General features: G+C 35.3%; 1 protein-coding gene across 5 annotated transcripts in view; it reads right to left on the minus strand.

The window, feature by feature from the left end:
* Positions 1 to 274: 274 nt before the first annotated feature.
* Positions 275 to 17,834, minus strand: part of UBR2 (ubiquitin protein ligase E3 component n-recognin 2) — a 53,886-nt gene continuing 36,326 nt past the window's right edge. For all 5 annotated transcript variants that reach the window (XM_079298180.1, XM_079298179.1, XM_079298178.1 and 2 more), the window contains 20 exons: positions 17,609 to 17,689; positions 16,670 to 16,851; positions 15,801 to 16,000; positions 14,841 to 14,934; positions 13,140 to 13,301; positions 12,720 to 12,817; positions 12,431 to 12,503; positions 11,475 to 11,623; positions 11,333 to 11,388; positions 10,803 to 10,899; positions 8,665 to 8,732; positions 8,080 to 8,215; positions 7,360 to 7,450; positions 6,450 to 6,580; positions 5,707 to 5,815; positions 5,404 to 5,460; positions 3,924 to 4,001; positions 3,477 to 3,647; positions 2,706 to 2,807; positions 275 to 1,943 (listed from right to left, as the gene is read on the minus strand). In XM_079298180.1, the coding sequence (XP_079154306.1) occupies positions 1,802 to 1,943; positions 2,706 to 2,807; positions 3,477 to 3,647; positions 3,924 to 4,001; positions 5,404 to 5,460; positions 5,707 to 5,815; positions 6,450 to 6,580; positions 7,360 to 7,450; positions 8,080 to 8,215; positions 8,665 to 8,732; positions 10,803 to 10,899; positions 11,333 to 11,388; positions 11,475 to 11,623; positions 12,431 to 12,503; positions 12,720 to 12,817; positions 13,140 to 13,301; positions 14,841 to 14,934; positions 15,801 to 16,000; positions 16,670 to 16,851; positions 17,609 to 17,689 (2,277 nt within the window). In that variant the 3' untranslated portion in view covers positions 275 to 1,801. The remainder of the gene's footprint in view (positions 1,944 to 2,705; positions 2,808 to 3,476; positions 3,648 to 3,923; positions 4,002 to 5,403; positions 5,461 to 5,706; positions 5,816 to 6,449; positions 6,581 to 7,359; positions 7,451 to 8,079; positions 8,216 to 8,664; positions 8,733 to 10,802; positions 10,900 to 11,332; positions 11,389 to 11,474; positions 11,624 to 12,430; positions 12,504 to 12,719; positions 12,818 to 13,139; positions 13,302 to 14,840; positions 14,935 to 15,800; positions 16,001 to 16,669; positions 16,852 to 17,608; positions 17,690 to 17,834) is intronic.

Below are 17,834 nucleotides of genomic sequence, written 5' to 3' on the forward strand. Positions count from 1 at the left end.
ACATTATTTGAAACTGTGGCACATAGCTTAAAAAGCAAAGGAATAGTAACATCACCAAAAAAGTGGGATTTCTAAGTACCATGCATAGAAAATTGTTGGTATGTCAACCACCTTAAGTAGGGAAGGGCAAAGATAAAGCATTAAATGTCATTTTCCCCTGCAACTTCTCCATGTCTCTCTGTAAAAAGTGACAGCAATATATAAATGATCCAATCTATGACAGGTAATAGAGACAAAAGCAGTCTGTACTGATGTTAAGAAAAGGAAATCCACATTGGCCAAGTTTCTTTATTTGATACTTCACATCTTCACTCAATACTATTACTGAATGTTTGAAAAATTGTCCTGTACACCATGAATATACAAAATTTATCTGAAGCATTAAATCTGTAAAAATAGGAACAATTCAGTCAGACCAAGTGTAACTGAAGATCTGGCAGAGAGTGAAGGGAATTGTTTATCCGGGCTGAGATGCAGTCAGAAATTAAGACTTAACTAAAAGAACCATAGACTATTAAGGAAACAGAACTATGCAAATTAAGATTTGACTAATTTTTCAGAAGATAGGAGAGGGAAAGAGAATGGATTTTATTTTAAATCAGTAAGCATAATGTGATTTTTAGAGACACCTTGGAGGTCTAATTACATACAACTAGAAAACTCACTGCCTTCAGGCACCCTCATATCAAGTGCAAATCTGCGCAGTTATAGAATATATTTATAAAATATACTATATGCAAACATCTTTACAGAGCTTTAAATCAAGCCAAAAAGTAAATATACTTGATGGGACAATGGGGGGGAAAAAAAATATGTGGGCAGTGTTATTGTGACCCTTCAAAGCCAGAGAAAACCACTCAGTTTATCTGCAACAAAAAGAAGATGGGATTTGCACCTTAAGAGTTGACTGTTAAAAAAAATGAAAAAAAAATATCTTCTGTGCTTCTGAAAATTAACATAAAATTAGCTTTTGTGACTTTTACATATTATTGTTATCTTAAAATAACTTCTAAAGCACAATGTCAATCCTTGAATATCAATAACCAATCATGTAATTGAAAGTGAAAGGGTTTCCCAGCTAAATTCAAATTAAAAACTACGCAATTCTAAGGAGTGCAGTGCTCTGGAAAAAGCTTTAAATTAAATAATTTTACTTGTAAAGCTAGTGTTAGTTTTTTTTTAGTTAAAAAACAACTGGAAGCAAGAAAGCTGCAAGAGTACAAATGACAAAATCCTTTTTAGATACACCAAGTGAAAGGGTGAATTATCCACTGATGCAGACAGAAACATCCATTTGCTACATTATTTGCTTCCTTACTTCATTCCATTGCATGTACACACAGCGTTAAGTATTAAAATGCAGAGTAATAAATAAACCGGCTCAGATTACTAGCAAGGGGCAAAACACAATACAGAATTGTGCTCTATCTAGTTTCTGTTTCAGCAGTCTTTTTCTCTTCAGTTCATATGAAAAAAATCATAGTCAGACTTCCAAAAAGAGTCATTCTTTTTTTTTTATCAGAAACTTAAGTTCATTTGCCCAGGTTTATAACCCAAGACATTTCTGTGAAGGAAGCACAGTGCAAATTATAGGACTAATAAAACCTGCTTACATAGAAAGAAGTTTACTTGATTAATGTTAACTGGTATCTTTATGAAATACATTGTAAAACAAAGATTAAATAACAGGACTGAGTTTGGTGGGAGTTTTTTCCTTAGACTTTTTTCCTCATCCCTCCTTTGAAAAGCTTACTGAATTACAAAAATCTTTAATAAAGTTCCAGTCTTCAGCAGATAATCATTATAAATGCTGCCAATCAATGCCAACTAGAGTTTGATTTGCTTCTTGTGCATGTCCAATTTCCTCTGTAATACTGTGCTGCTGCCAGAGTTTTTGAATCTTTTTAAATCGCTCTTTGCACAGATGTAAGGGATTCCCACGTCTGAAAAGGAGATAACACTTATCAGGAATGATAAAACACTGCAACTAAGCACAAACACTCAGGTGTGACACACTAGGTATGAGATAACCCCATAAAATACTACAATATTTAGATAACCCTTTAACATTATTCTGTTGTCAGAGCAAATCAATAGGTATTTGGATGGGTAACCTTCAGTGCTACCTTGTTTGGTGCCCCTTCCTTACAGCTCAACAGTTCCCTCCAGCCTCTGGGAATCTGAAACCCAGCCCACAGAACTCTAAATGCAGGCTTTTAGCAACCTTTCTGGGATGAACCAGTTCAGATTCTCTGGTTTTGGCAGTTTCAGAAATAGCAAGTATTAACAATATGAAGTCCCTAAATTATCCTCACATAGGAAGCAGAGATAGGAGTTAAGACAATGAACTGCCACATTAAATAAAACAATATCATATTATTTCCACTTGGTATTAAATATGCACTAGATACAAATGAAATTTTCAGCCTTAGTTTCTAGTCAACTTCACAGATGCTAGAAAGATTTAAAACTTTTAACAGTTTTCAAGACAACTGTTTTTCCCAGGGAAGATCCTTCATGAAATATTTGTGACCGAAACCTACATATTAACATTAAAACATCTGAAGATACTAGATGCAGCAGCAATGTCAAAATACGTTACCTATATAATTAAAATAAAAAGATAACATAAAAAGTTCTTTTTCTTAATTATAGATACTTCTGTATTTCCTGTCTTGAAAAGATGCAATTTTTAAAATATTTACCTGAGTCCCTGGTCTGTCTCTCCATAGTCATCAAGATAAGGAGGAGGATAAAAGCAGCCCTTTGTTTTCCCAGCTAAAAATAGCACCTGACATTCTCGTACTCTGGAGAGAAACAGAGAGAAGATTTTTAGGTATTGATTTTTAGGTGAATAGTTTCTCATACTTTCATTGACACTGCTTTTCCTGTTCTTACCTACTTTCATTCTGTACAATCTGCACGTACAGATTTTTAAAGACACATTTTTTTTAAAACTACATCTCATTCTCTTCCTGTTATCCCTCCTCAGTAGCAGCTAAAAACAATGTCGTTTCATGTCTTACTATTTGCAGGCTGTGCAAAATACTCAACAGAACCACAGGAAAATAAAACAATTTTGCTTCTTGCTAATCTTTGCCATAATGAAAATAGACATTATCTAACCCTCCCCTGTATGCAGGGAGACAACTAAAATGAACAGCAACAGCAGCAACAAAAATCAAAGTATTTACCTTCACAATTTTGTAATACTTGAGTAGAAATAAATGCACAGGCAAAATAAATTCCCTTGAAAATGAAATTTGAACTTTCTTTGAAATTTCATCTTCAAAGAAGCAACCTCTGAACCTAACACCAAAGCATAGGAAGATGAATACACTTCAGTTTTTAGGCAACCCTGTCGTAAACAAAACACTGCCTTTACAAACCACCCCTGCAATCACATCTATAGAACTATTAATTTAATGACTATACACACCCTCTAACCCAGCAATGAGAGGTGCTCAGCTCCTCACCTAAGGAATATGCCCACTCCAGAACCACAAGTGTATGTATGTGCAGTACAGGCTCCAACATCTTCCCCTTCAAGCTCAGTCTGGCAGCAGTAACTCTGAGAACACAGCATGGTCCCACACACAAGGCACAATGTTGGGGCTCTGCTTTTGTCACCACCTGATTTCGGACACCTTTTGTTAGGGGAAAAAAGGGAATAAGAAAACCACTATATGTGCAAACTCTAGATAGTAAAAAGATTCAGAAGTACTTTTGAACATTTATATAGTTAACAGCTGAAATTTCTACCTCACTCTTGCACTCATACACAGGGCAGTTTGGCTGATAAATGCTATGTGCCCTTTATGATTCCAGACACAACTTTCTGAGACTTTCAGGTTAAAGGTTTCCCAGCTGATGGAAAGGAGCAGCAGACTTTGGGATGCCCACTGTAATTGACCACAACTTACGAGAAATTGGATGCTTGGTTAATGAGGCAGCTGTAGTCATCCGGAAGGTCTATTAATTTGTTGGATTCTCTTGCATAGCTAGAATAAAGCAATCAAATCAGCACTCATATTTCAGTGAATAGTACACAAGCAACTTCAAACTCATTCATGTTTTCCTGACTCATCTAAACAGCATCTGTGAGTAATTAATTTTTTTAAGTTTCACTCTTTTCTGTCATTCTTTGAGTAAAATGGTAGCACATAAAAAGATGAACACACGACATCTCTCAAATAAACCACCTCCTCTTTTGTTAGTCTTATTCTTTATGAATTTAAGAAAACACAGAGGTGGAAAATACTTGTCATTTTTATGCTTTTAGCAAACCTAATTATGACGTCACTACAGAGTTAAAGAAATAATTTTTCTCTCCTGTGTAAGTTTGTTTGTATTTTCTTTTTGTCACGAATATTGAATGGAAAATAGTCTGATTTTCAAGTTTAGGGAACTTATATCCTGAAGAGAATGAAATATGCATGCCATGAAAAAAGGACCTATTTAATATGAAATGCTTATGTATTTGAAATATATTTAAAAGTAACATATATTATACACAAAATTATAATAATCTTCATTCTTGGAATAACACAAATTAGACTGAAATGCAAATAGAAGTTTGTGACAGAAGCAATGTACAAGAACATGATGAGAGAAAAAAGAAATCATCACTGTCAAGTTAGACATAAGCTTGGGAAGAACAGATAAGAATCAGCAAAAGGAACACATGGAAAAGATCCCAACAATCACATGTGGCAAGATATCAATTACAGAACCAGAATATTCTTACCATGTAAGAAATTCTGTTAATGGTCTGGTGTTTCACAGATTAAGTGATTTTTATTTTTATCACAGCCTTACTGTATGCACAATGTTAAAAGATTGACTTTATGTATTTAGTACATGAGATTAAAAAGCAGGGTATGTTTTTAATGACAGCACTGTGAACTTCCCATTCATTGCTAATTATTAGGATAATTGTTAACCACTGTTTTTACCCAGCCTTCAGAAAGAACAACACCCTAAATGCTTTTCTACACCCACTAAATATTAAATGCATTCTGAATTCAAAGTAATTGTGCAGCAAGAACAAGTGTATGAAAAGCTGATTTGCTTTTCAGCAACTGACTTGGTGTTGGCTTTACAGAAGGAATTGGATTCTTTAAAAAGACAACTTAAAAAGCTCTTCAATGCCTGGTATTTTTAAAGAAAGGTTATAGACACCTTTTAGTAACATAATATTATTTGCATCAGAAGGTACAAATATTTCCTTTTCTTATAAAACTTCTTAAAAAACACTTATTTCCTAATCTTATTATTTATTACTCAATAAAGCAAAACAGATATGTTATTATAAACACCCATTAGAAAAAGTTTTTGGAGAAAGCTGCAACACTAAAGTTTTTTTTTCCCCTCTGTCTCTGCTTAAAATCTCTTTAAGTTTACCTGATAGCATGTCTCTTGCCTTCCAGGTATCTTTTTACTTCATTGTTACTGCACCAACTAGAAGAAAAAAAAGTTTGCTTTTAACGTCAATAAGTGATAGAAAAACAAATAAGCAAAATATCCACAGTACATCTATTAAGAAACCACTACAGCCAAAAATGGTTTCTTTCAAAACATTTCTTTCATAAACACTTTTCAAAATCTATGATTCACTTCCATAGGTATTCCTGGGAGAATACTTCCACTATTGTTTTGTGTAGGATTCTTTATTATATTAAAACTGAGTACAAAAACACAACTTACCTTTCTATTAATGTGTTCAGAATCTCACTGTTTTCTTGAAAAAGGCAAGTGAGGTTGTTTGGCAAGGAAAGATAGCTACATAAGTGTTCAAATTGGTTTGCCCCATTTACTGAAAAACAAAAAAACGTATAATTCTCAAAACTTCATATTTAAAATGTTTATTATGACCACCTTCAGATTTGCATTCTATCCCCACATATGCCAGTGTGAAGGACAGTAAAGAATGTTACCAACACTGATTATCTGGGGTGTAACATAAAATAGTGAATTTACAGAGATATCACAGAATCTCTGTGGTTTGGAGGGTGCCTTAAAGACAATCTCATTCCACCCCCCCCCGCCATGGGCAGGGACACCTTCCACTACACCAGGCTGCCTCATCCTACCTGGCCTTAATATTAATTATCAGCAGATGCTGATTGAATGAAATCAATGCAAGAAAAAGCAGGTCTAATTTGAAAACAGCAATCTATAGGAGCTTTGAAACAATCACAATTCTCTTATTAACAGAAGGCAATCTATTTCTCTTTTAAGTAATCTAGAATGACATTTACCTCCATATTAAAAATATATTTTAAAAACAAATTAATTTTTTTTGCCTTTTTTACTATGCTGATATGATGTTGCACTGGTAACAAGCCCACATCTATACAATCAGTTCAGACAAGAGAGTTTAAATGTAATTTATTTTGACCATTAATGTTTATGTCTTGAAAACTGATTTAATATAAAGCAGACAATACCTTGAATTTCTGAGGGTGCTGGGACTCCATTTAAGTAATGAAAAAACAAAGCAGAACATCTCAGGAAAGGCATGATTCCAGCTTTTAGATTCCTCCACAGGTGCCAGCCTGAGGAAATTTCTTTCAAGGCACTTAAGAGAATAAAAGAAAATGTTTGCATTGATTTCATCATTTCAGTTTGAGAGCTATATTTAGTAAGTCTTCAGTCACACTGCATACTAAATGACTGACTTCAGCTGAAACAATCACTATGCAAATTGTTTATTTCAAAGCAAACTACAGGAAAAAGAACAAACCAGAGATTCATAAAAATGTAAGCAACTGGGACAGTAATTTAAGGAGAATTCTGCATTAACATTTCAGATCACAGAATGGTTTGGGTTGGAAGGGGCCTTACAGACCATCTCATTCCAATCCCCCTTGTCATGTGCAGGGACACCTCCCAGTAGACCAGGTTGCCCTGAGCCCCATCCAGCCTGGCCTTGAACAGTTCCAGGGATGGGGCATCCACAACTTCTCTGAGCAACCTGTGCCGGTGCCTCACCACGCTCACAGAAGACAACTTCTTCCTAACAGCTCATTTCACCTAAAACTTATTTTCTTTCCATTCAAAGGCATTCCCATCTTAACAAGTTTTCTGTACTCAAACACTGCCAGATTCTGTAAACTGACTAAAAAAATTGTTTCTGAGCACAATCTTCATGAACAGGTATCTTCCTGATTACAGATGAATTTACAGGAATGGTTACTTAAGTGAATCTAGAACTGCTGGATAAAAAGCAAGATGTGAGAGTTCCCAGGTTAAAAGTGTCATCTTTGACAGCACTAATTATAGAATTCAGTCAGTAGTTAATGTTCAGTTCAGGAGGGAGAAAAATAACAAAATTTTATCAAAAGATTATGGTTTTACCTTCCTGTACACTGGCAAAGAAATTTATACAGTGTAAGCACAGCTACTTCCTCTTCACTGTTAGTGTTTTCTTGGTCCATGCCATTCTCTTCTGAAGAAGAAATAAATAATTAACAAATTGTTTCAGATATACATGTTTACACAACAAGAATGTATTTTGCTTAGTTCTGATAAAAATGCCCATACTAAGAAGTATTCCACTGGGATAGGGTATGATATACTGGACAGCAGTTTTCTGCTGCCCATCTCATGTGGTAAGCTTTTGTTATTGTCAGCTCCAGGGAGGTGCTGGTTTAGTTGTTCAGTTAGTTGGGTTTCTTGAGGTACTTGCTTGGAGTTCTTTGCTTTTTGGCAAACCATGCCTTATCCAGCTCCTCTTACCAGCAGATACATTGATTCTTTACTTTGCTAACTGCAACTCATTCATCATGTAATGCCTAAGCCAAGCCTGCAATTAACATTCCCAGGCACTGCCACAGCAGCTGGAAAGCCAGGATTCATTGCTAGCTATGCTCCAAGAAACTCACAGAGTAGAGCCATAAAGACAATGTGAGTTTTGATGAGTAAAATTTACCAATACTCTTTGTGGGCTCAAAGACAGCACCAACAATTTTATTTTATAATTGTAAGCTGCACACATTTACCAGCAACACCACAGCTTTTTCCTAAATAAAGACTGGAGGAATCTTTTCAGTAAGAGTTGAGACAAAGTGTCATTACCTGTTGATGAGGTAAGTAAAATTTGTATTATGTGTGCCATAGTGACAAGATGAAACAGGTGAAGATCTCCAGTGCCAAGACTAACCCCTGAAAAATCCTGACAGTGTATGGCAGGGAAAGAGAGCACCAAGCTTACCTGTGAAAGAAAACAAGGAAGTTGGTACATTGCTTTTCCTTTTCAATCTTCCCCTTTTCTCTGCTCATGCTGCAACTACATCCCTTGAAGGCAGCATACTACATAAAGCTAATTTTGAAGCTAATTACACAAATGTTGTTTTGAGTCTGGTTGAATATGTTGTTTTGTTGGGGAGGTTGTTTTCATGTATTTTGGGGTTTTTTAACAGACGAAGAGCATGCATTCTATCTCATCTTACCCCTTTTTAATTTACAGAAAAGAACACTTTTGTTGAAGACTTTTGTTTAATTTTAAAAGTCTTCCGAATTTACTAAGTAGTGAAAAAATACTAAAAATCTGAATATTTTTAAAGGCTCCTAACCCAGAGTAAAGAGAATGTTTTCAATAGTTTTTCCTATCCAGTGCCTACTGGATCAAAACATTATTAATATATCTTAAGAAATACTTACCAATAAATGAAACATGTCAATATCAAGTATGCAAGGAAGATTCCCATTTTTTTCATTAGGCACCAGTGCTAAGTATTTTAGAGAGGAAAAAAAAATTAATTTAACATTTATACAAGAAAAGACTTTTGTCTACTTCAGTGAAAAAATGAGAGCCATCTCCTTCATTTACATGCTTAAAGAACCTAAAATACAAACGTGCCTGTTTCGGCCAGAATCAATTCAAGAATTATTCAACATTATTGAAAAAAAATTTTGCCTACTTTATTGTATTAAAACAAAACAAACCCAGGTAGCCATTTCTACTCCCATGCTGACTTTCATTTCCTCAGTTTCCAGGGGGAGGCAAAATGAGACAGTATCTCAAGCTCTGGCAGAAATAAGCTCAAACAATTGTGACTAACCAGGAACACTGATTGTTGTCTCTTGGACAGCTGCTCAAATAAAACTTCTGCAATTTGCTAAACTTCACAAGACTGCCTGAATGTGCCTTACATAAATAATTTGCCTTACTGACTCAAAAATGCATTGCTACAGTCTCTTGAAATCATCACTTTATCTCTGATTAAGGTAGATCTAGATGTTAGTCACTCTGTCTCTGTAGTATTTACAGTAACCACAAAGTATTAACTAAATCACTGGAGCTGACAAATTCACACACTTAATGAATTGCAAGCACATTCATCTAAAAGCAAAGACAAATTCAGTGTTTTGAAAAATGTTACAAGATATTTTAGGTAACAATCAAGGAACAGTTGCTTACTTCATTACTCCAAGCAGTAAAATCTCATTGTAATAAAGCTGCAGTTCTGGGTATATTTTACAATATTTTACAATGTAGCTATAAGTATTAAGCTGCCAAGTTTAAAAACACCATTGCATTAAAAAATAGTCTCATCATGACAACTTGAAAATACTTCAGTTAAAGACTGCTGCCTTGGTGGCTAAAAAAATTGAGAGCTGAAGACATGTGACATTTGGTAGCTATTTCTATTAGCAAACATTTCACCACCACTCAGATTTCAAATGCTTTTCCTTTTGTCAGCATATAGCACAGAATTCAACCCAAAAGTGTGAAAAATGTCTGTATCAAAAACACGACCAAAGCAAAGGATTTCCAAAATCAAACTAATTTTCAATAAGTCATCTTTATGTATTGTTTACAGAATGCAGACAGATCAAAGGCACATAATTTTCATTATTCCTAGCCTGAAAAATTAAAATAGCAGAAACTTCCTTGATAAAAATAAAAGCAGTAGAGTTGCTTCTGCCAGTTGGAAGGAAGGAGAGCTTTAAAGAAATACTGATTCAAGCTTTCAAGGAAACTCTAAACACTCAGAACATACTGCAAAGGTCCAGTCAAACATCCAGCATTTTCTCTTCTGCTTCACACAGAAAACAGCTCAACCATTACTGCTACAAACTGAAACCAATTAAGTTTTTTCCCATAAAACTGCCAACTGTTTGCTGAAGTAGCTGGTATCCATCTACTAGTAATTTCAGTATATCAAAAGCTTCCCTGCTCAACTGACTGGAGATATTAAAGTTATCCCATTTTATAATACCCTTTCAGAACAGTCCTCTCATGGGCAATTACTTCATTAGGCTGAACTTCAGACTTTTCATCTGTATCTATTAATGCTTCAAGCTTGGAACATTTTGGCTGTTCTCATTAAAATTCTCAATTAACATATAACATTACACAGTAAGTCCTGTCTTATCAGAGATCCTGCTTTTCAAAAAGAGAAAAGTTTGGAGATGCATTACAGACTTCTGCAAATATCCTTTCCACACTACATTCATCATAACTTCTTCATCTTTAAAGCTCCAGTGGATTATTTTTGTGAAGGACCACATTTCCTTCTCCTTTGCTCTATGTATCTTTCTCTAACAAAGAATCAACAGAACTCATTCACAGCAAAACATTCATGCTTTTCTTGGAGCTGCAGTCCAAAAGAAATGTCTTCTTTTGTGAATAACACATATAGGTGGAAATAGCAGCTCTTGGCTTACTACTTAAAACCACTACCTAAAATAATAATCTTTTAATCAATATTAACAGTCATTCTGGAAGCACTCATCTATCTTCACAAAAAAAAAAAAAAAAAAAAAAAAAAAACAGCATAAGGTGGCAAACTTACATGCTAATAGAGTACAAAAGTGACCCTGTACTGCTGAAAGAGATGAAACTGTCCAGTGAGCTGCTGCAAATCTTGTTAGTGATGTAAGGCAGTCATCCTGTAAAAACAAAGAAAAAGAGACACTGCCACAGTTAATGAAGTTCCTCAACAGGAAAAGGTCTTTTAAATTAACAGCATTTTTTCAGGCCTCTCAACTGCACTTTATGGGGGCAGTTTGACTGTTTAAGTATATGACAGATACTTATGTTTATGCAAATATGCAAGTTCCTTTCAGCATTCTTATTTTGACTGTTACCATGAGAAACTACAGCCTTAATAAGTTATGTTTTTATAGGAAAAAAATGTAACATTTTTGCTAGATGCAATTTCAATATAGTTCAATAATTAGATACAGATCAACTGAACAATAGCATCCAACAAATAAAACTATCCAATAACCCCAACTTAAAAATGTAGATATTCCTCACTAATGAGGCACAAGTCCCTCTTTTTTCCACCAATTCAGAGAGGAAATGCTACTTGTTCCTCACCTGTCGACAAGGTAAATGACCAAACAATGGCTTATCTTCATCAGCTAAAATTCGTTCTGGAAAAAAAACCAAAATTCACTGTTGTGGGCTTAACCAAATTCTGAAAACTTCCTATAAAGAAGGCAAATGAGCAGATCAGTACCTATAGTCTGTATTGTGTAAGCACAGCTGCCCCAGCACATTATAGGTACACGTGGGTCTTCCTCATTTGGATGAACCTTCAAGCCTACTTTGTAAGTTGCCGTACCGAAAGTCGTCAGCATCTCTTTTATGCTCTCAGAATAAGGATTTCTGAAACAAAGAAAGCAATATTATTAATTCATTCTTTCCTCCAGTGGCAGCATAGTACCTCTAATGATAAGCATTCACCCCACAGATGAACAACTGGAGTTTTAAAATTCAAGTGACAACTCCAATATCCTTCTTCGGATCTAGTATTCTGTAACCTCATTTTTTTGTGATGGATCCCCAATTATTCTTTGATTATCTGTTTGGAACCAATCTCATTTTTAGTATTAAGAATATCTAGTCTTCAATGACCAAGTCAAGGCTAAATTACAAGAAATGTGTGACTGAAAGCTAAATCTATCATCAGCTGGGATAAGAGTCTTGCATTTTGAGTGCAGCTGGCAGACCAATGTGTGTACTACATAACAAGTTTTGTTACTTTCTCCTGAAGTGAAGAGAGTGTAGAACCAAATACAAAAAATACACCTTTACAGCTGAAATTACATATTAACATTCTCTCCATTTCATAGTCTTTCTTCATGTTTTACATGTTGTGCTGGCTATAATGATGAATCCTTAACCCAGCTATGAGTAGTACAAAACTTAATCTTCATGCCATAATTTATATAACTGCAGCATGTTTCTGAACAACAACTTAGCACATTCACTTCTGAAATTCTACTGAATTACTTAGAACTTTTGGGATGGACTTCAATGTCATCATCATAATAATATTAACTTTTCTAATTTAAGCAAAATCCATGTATTTGCCCTAATTATTGAGACCTTGTATCACAGAAGTTATGTTCTATTTTTATGTTATGATTTCATTATTAATTTTTAATGATTTGCTAATATGCAAATACATACTTTAGTTTGAAATCTGGTCTAAATCCTTCAGGTAATTGCAGCTGATCCATTTTTTCCGAATGACCAGAATGGCCTGTACAAACAAAAAGTAAAAAAATCACTGATTATTCACCTATACATAATTCCTACATTATAGAAAGGTGCAGAAGCAGAATCTGAAATCTCAAACTGTTCTTGCCACTTCTGCCATCATCTCTCAACTCCATTGTGGCAGAGCCCAAGTGCTTGGTCCCTTCCATGAATATTATAACATTTCCACAAACAAATATACAGATTTCTTCAGACTTACTTGCACAGTCTTCATTTCGAAGTAACTGTAGGGCTTTTACTTGCTGGGATACTGTTTTGATCCACTGAGTAAGGTTTGATTGGCCTGAAAAGTCTAACCTGTCAAAAAAACCCCCAAAAACTGTTAAAACAATCCACAGACAGTATTTCATAGGGATTCCAACATCATTTATCTGTTCCTCACTGGGCTCTTTCTCTGCTGCCCAGGCATTTTTCTACATTCAGTCATTTTTCTGCAGATCTTATGCTTTCCTAATATATAATAAAGTAAAATCCAGAAACCTAAATAAGCATACAGGCAATCCACTTGAGTTTACCAGAGCAGAAGACAACAAACATTCAAGGAAGGTCTTCTGGGGTGTAGCTGGTTTGGCATCTTGTTATTTTACATTTATTGAGGATATTTATAAACCAAACTGACCTGTTAAACAAAACCCTTGGTGGAGGAAGCAGAGGAATAACAGTGTTGCTCAAGCATTCACAAAGTGGGCAAAGGAATTCACCATTTTCTACATCATAACTTGTGTGTACTCGTAATCTTTGTTGTCTTCGTTGCTCTTTTGCTTGGACTGCATCAAAATACCTTTAGAAAAGAGCAAGACATTAGCACCAACTCATTATTACTTGAACATAGAACAAAAAAATTCTCAGGAAGACACAGCTTTGTCTTTCCCCAAATATAGATAAGAGTATTATCAGAATCAAAAACCTCTACCCTCTGACTTAAAAAGCATTAGTGCTTTTGGCTGCCAAAATATACCCTAAAGTGCTGAAGGTCACTGGGCTGTTAAAATCACAGTTAAGCCTGAACATTACATTTAGGAAAAAAGGGAAGAGGTAGAGAGAAAGCTGACTCATTAAAAACCCAAAACCAAACCAACAAACAAAAAAACCCAAACAAAACAAAACACCACAGGCAAACAAGGCCCCCCAAACAAACAAACAAACAAAAAAAAAAAACAACTAAGAGAGAAAGAAAGAAAAAAATAACAACAAAAACCCTAAATCAAAAAAACCCAACTCTGTAAAAATGACTACAGAAATTTTTTAGGAAGATGCCATGAGCATTACCCTTGGGTTTTTTCTATTACAGGCCACAACCAAAACAACAGCAGTCAAAAAAGCTGTTGGCTGAACTCTCTATGAAAAAGGAACTGAATTCTCTGCTTTGCTAAATGCAACTGCTATTCCAGAAGCCTCTGATGTGGTTTAAAGCATGCCCAGTGATGACCCCAAAATGATCTGAATACAGGCACTTAAGGGCATTTCCAGGAGATTATGGCAACCACAAAGGACTGAACACGAGCTACACAAGAAGATTAAAAACCTATCTTCAGTGAGCAGTGACATCAAAGATCACAAATGAAGCCTGTGCTATTACCTGTGTGGTAACAGCCACAGAATCCCTGGCAGCTCCTAACACTCTTCATAGACAAGGCAGAATTTGAAATTAGGCACTTCAGAAGCTATGCCAAGGAGCAAAGCAAGGGCCTAATTGAAGTCAGAGGCATGAATGGTTTGAATTTGTCATGTGGCATTAGCACCACACAGAACTAAGCATGTTTATATGCCTCTAAAAGTCAAAGAATAAAAATAACTGCAAAAGGCTTTCTTAAAATGCGAAGAAACAAAGGACAAAATTGAGTTTATGTTGAAGATGAATTTGAACTAGGTCACAGATGTTTCTACTTAAAATTAAACCTGTTGGAGGAATTAAGATTGCAAGGGATGCACTCTCATTTAAAACATCAGTAGATAGCAAAAGCAGGAGTGAACTGCAAAAAAAACAATAACAAAAAAAAATCTTGAGCTCCAGATACATGTGCACCACAAGGAATTATCCCCCAGGATAAACAAGGAAAGGTAACAAAAGCTGCCATGTGTGCTTTGGACTCTTCTTTATCAAGATGGCATTAGACAAAAATTATTTTGAGTATGTTTACAGCATTTGATTTCTACTCCTTTTTTTTTTTCCAACAGAAAAAAACTGTTTTAGTCACTTCCTGAAATTCCTTTTCAAGTTTACTACACTGTAGGAACTTTGTCATTAAAATTAGTGCCATTAGGCAAACTGCTTACATAAAATGTTATTTGAACTAAAGACTTCAATATAACCTTTTACCTTTGCCAACAATGAGCATGCATAATATGTCCACAGCTACCCGTGTGTGTTCCACATGACAGATCTGGGTGCATGAATAAGGGGTCATACTTTTCTGTATTTAAAAGAAAAAAAACCAAACAAATTTAAAATAAGCATTTCTCAAAAGATTTGACTGCAGATTGATGCTAACACATTTACACTATTATCTAACTTTATCACAGAAGTGTAACTCATCTGCTGAAGTATAAAACACATTACTAATCCCTCATAATCTGAACTCTTTAAATAACTTACTAGTATCACCTCACTTTGGTTTGAGGGTATGTACTGCACTTAAAGGCTTCACACCACACTTTCAGATGTGTGGGGCCCTGGTAAAAGTCCCCAGGACTGACCTGCAGTTTTGGTGGTTCAGTACCATCAAACAATGAGCTCAAGGACATTCATCTTCAGAGTGAGAATGCAAAACAATTCAGTGCAAAGATTTCTATGTGTCTACACATACAAAATCCAGAGAAACCTTTGTAACAATGGCCTTGCTCACTGTGATCTGCTTCTTAAAGTACCTAATTCTGAGATTTTTTATTATCACTAAGAGGCATTTCAGATTATATAACAGAGGAAGAAAACGTACATCTTGTGCTCTTAAAGCACTACATTAACACCTCCTCTCTCTGATGTTACAGGCATGGTTTAAGAACAAACACTCTGATTTTAAGGGTTTTTTCAACAGTTATAAATAATGTATCACGAATGACTGGCAGAACATTGAGCTCATGCCTCACAGTGATTTACATTATTCAGCACACACATCTCAACTTCACCAAAAATATGGCAGTTTTACCACTGATTACAATGAATCCATTCACAAACAGTTAACATAAGAAGGCTATGTCACTGTCTCAGATGCAAAAATGCTGCTGTCACTGAAACCCAAAAATTCTTTAATATTTAAGAGAACTATGAACAGTTACTTACCAGGATCTGGAGTAATTTTGTTTCTATTTTTAGACAACACAGTTGATCGCTGAATAAATGCTGCCAAGACCATAGCCCTGCTGTCCACTTTAACTTCTTGCTCCTCCTGGCACAATATACACATAACAACCTGTCTGGGTTCAGCTACTCTAGTTTGCTCGGGACCCAAGGCTGTGAGTTTTGCATCCGAAATTACAGGGCTAGAATATTCAAAGAAAATCAATAAGCAAATTATTTGAAAAACATTGTAATTCAGATAATGACTTAAGAGTGTTTAGTGAGTTTCCTAAATTTATGATAAATGCTCTCTTACAAAAAATAACTTTGGCATTTATATCACAATTCCTATGTGCCCAGAAGTAGCATGTATTTTCCAGAAAAAAATCATACCCTCCCAATAGTATAATCCACTCCAGTTTAATACAGAAACTGAATCTGCAGCCCTGCATCATCACCATCCCTTAAATGTCTGATGTGAATTTTGAAAACACTCTCAACTTCCCCACAAAATCATTAGCAGTCTCTAATTCATATTTCCAACTAGCAAGTAGATTCTCTTTCAGATCTTTAACAGACATATAATCAGCCATTTCCAATTTACTATGTTTAATGGCATAGTCTCTTTACTATCATTAATAATTTACTGGGTGATTTTGTATAAAAAATTATTTGTTTATGTTTATATTTATCCCACAATTCTGACAGAGAGGGGGAGGAAAGCACTCCATTTTCTGCTGTTTTTTTGTCTCTGAAACTAATGAATAGTTTTCCATCAGGATCGAAAAAAAAAAAAAAGGCGCTTTTGAAAGTGCAACAATAGAACAATCTGTAAACATTAATGGGAAAGAACTTAAACAAGATGCTTTTACCTATTTTCATGGACTCCAGAGGCTGAAGTATCCAGCTCCTCCAGAGTTTGCTGAAAGAGTTCTTTGTTTTCATTAATGAAGTGCCGTTGCATCTCAGACATCTGGGCCATGATCTTCTCCCTGCGCAGTCTGGCAATCTCAGCTTTTCGCTTCCTTTCCGCTTTGTCTTTATCACGTGAACTCTGAAATCGTGTTGTTCACTCAGTCATTTTTCAAGTCTTGTTACAACAGATTATTTCTTTTAGCTAGTGCCATGTGTAATTTGTACTAACCTCCAAACAATGAAAATCTCATAAAAGACAAAAGAAAAGTCTACCAAAGAGTTATTCTGTGCCCTCTTTTCTTTAGTTTGTGTTCAATGCCTGGCAGAACTGCAGATCTAGAAGGGGAAGCTCTTCCCCTCAACCTTTAACTGTATTTTGTATTTCTCCTCCCTTTAAGCATTCATAGGATAGAAGGGTAAGAGAGTGACATGCCTCTCTCTCTCCAGCAGCTCTATTCCTAAACTGCACTACAGTGCTCCAAGGTCTGTGTGCAGGACCTAGAATGTCATGTGGAGCTACACACATCAGCAGAGCTTATCTGGAATTACCTACATGTTAAAAATACATCAATACCATTTCTTTTAGCAATTTTCCATGGAGTCTGAAATTATGGGAACAGCAGAAACATTTAATACTATGACTGTACTAAACACAACTCTATGGAGTAGAATTGCAAAAGAGTTGAAGATGACAATATATGAAACAAATTCAAACACCTTAGGGACTTTACCAACAGGTTCTTCAAAGAAATTAATTTGCTCTATAAACTGTGAGACAGATTTTCAGAAGCCACTGATGTTTCCCATATTTGATTTAGAGCTACGATTAGAAATACATTCCTTTGCTAGTCACCACCCAGACCTGTTCTAGATCAGCTGTTACAGATTGCTTTTACCTCCTCCATAATATTTCCTTCTGTCTCAGCCACAGGACTTGAAGAAGAGCTTTCTCTTAGCTTTTTAATAGCATTAAAAGTCTGTAAGGAAAAAAAAAAGCCTTTAATTTGTTTGGGACATGCGACTATAACAGAATATAACTGTATATACTATAATCCTGACTACACAATGTGCAGTACTGAAATCCAGAAGAGTAAAACTAGTTACAACAAATCCACATGGGAA

Source organism: Erithacus rubecula (assembly GCF_903797595.1).
Source record: "Erithacus rubecula genome assembly, chromosome: 2".
Lineage (NCBI taxonomy): Eukaryota > Metazoa > Chordata > Aves > Passeriformes > Muscicapidae > Erithacus > Erithacus rubecula.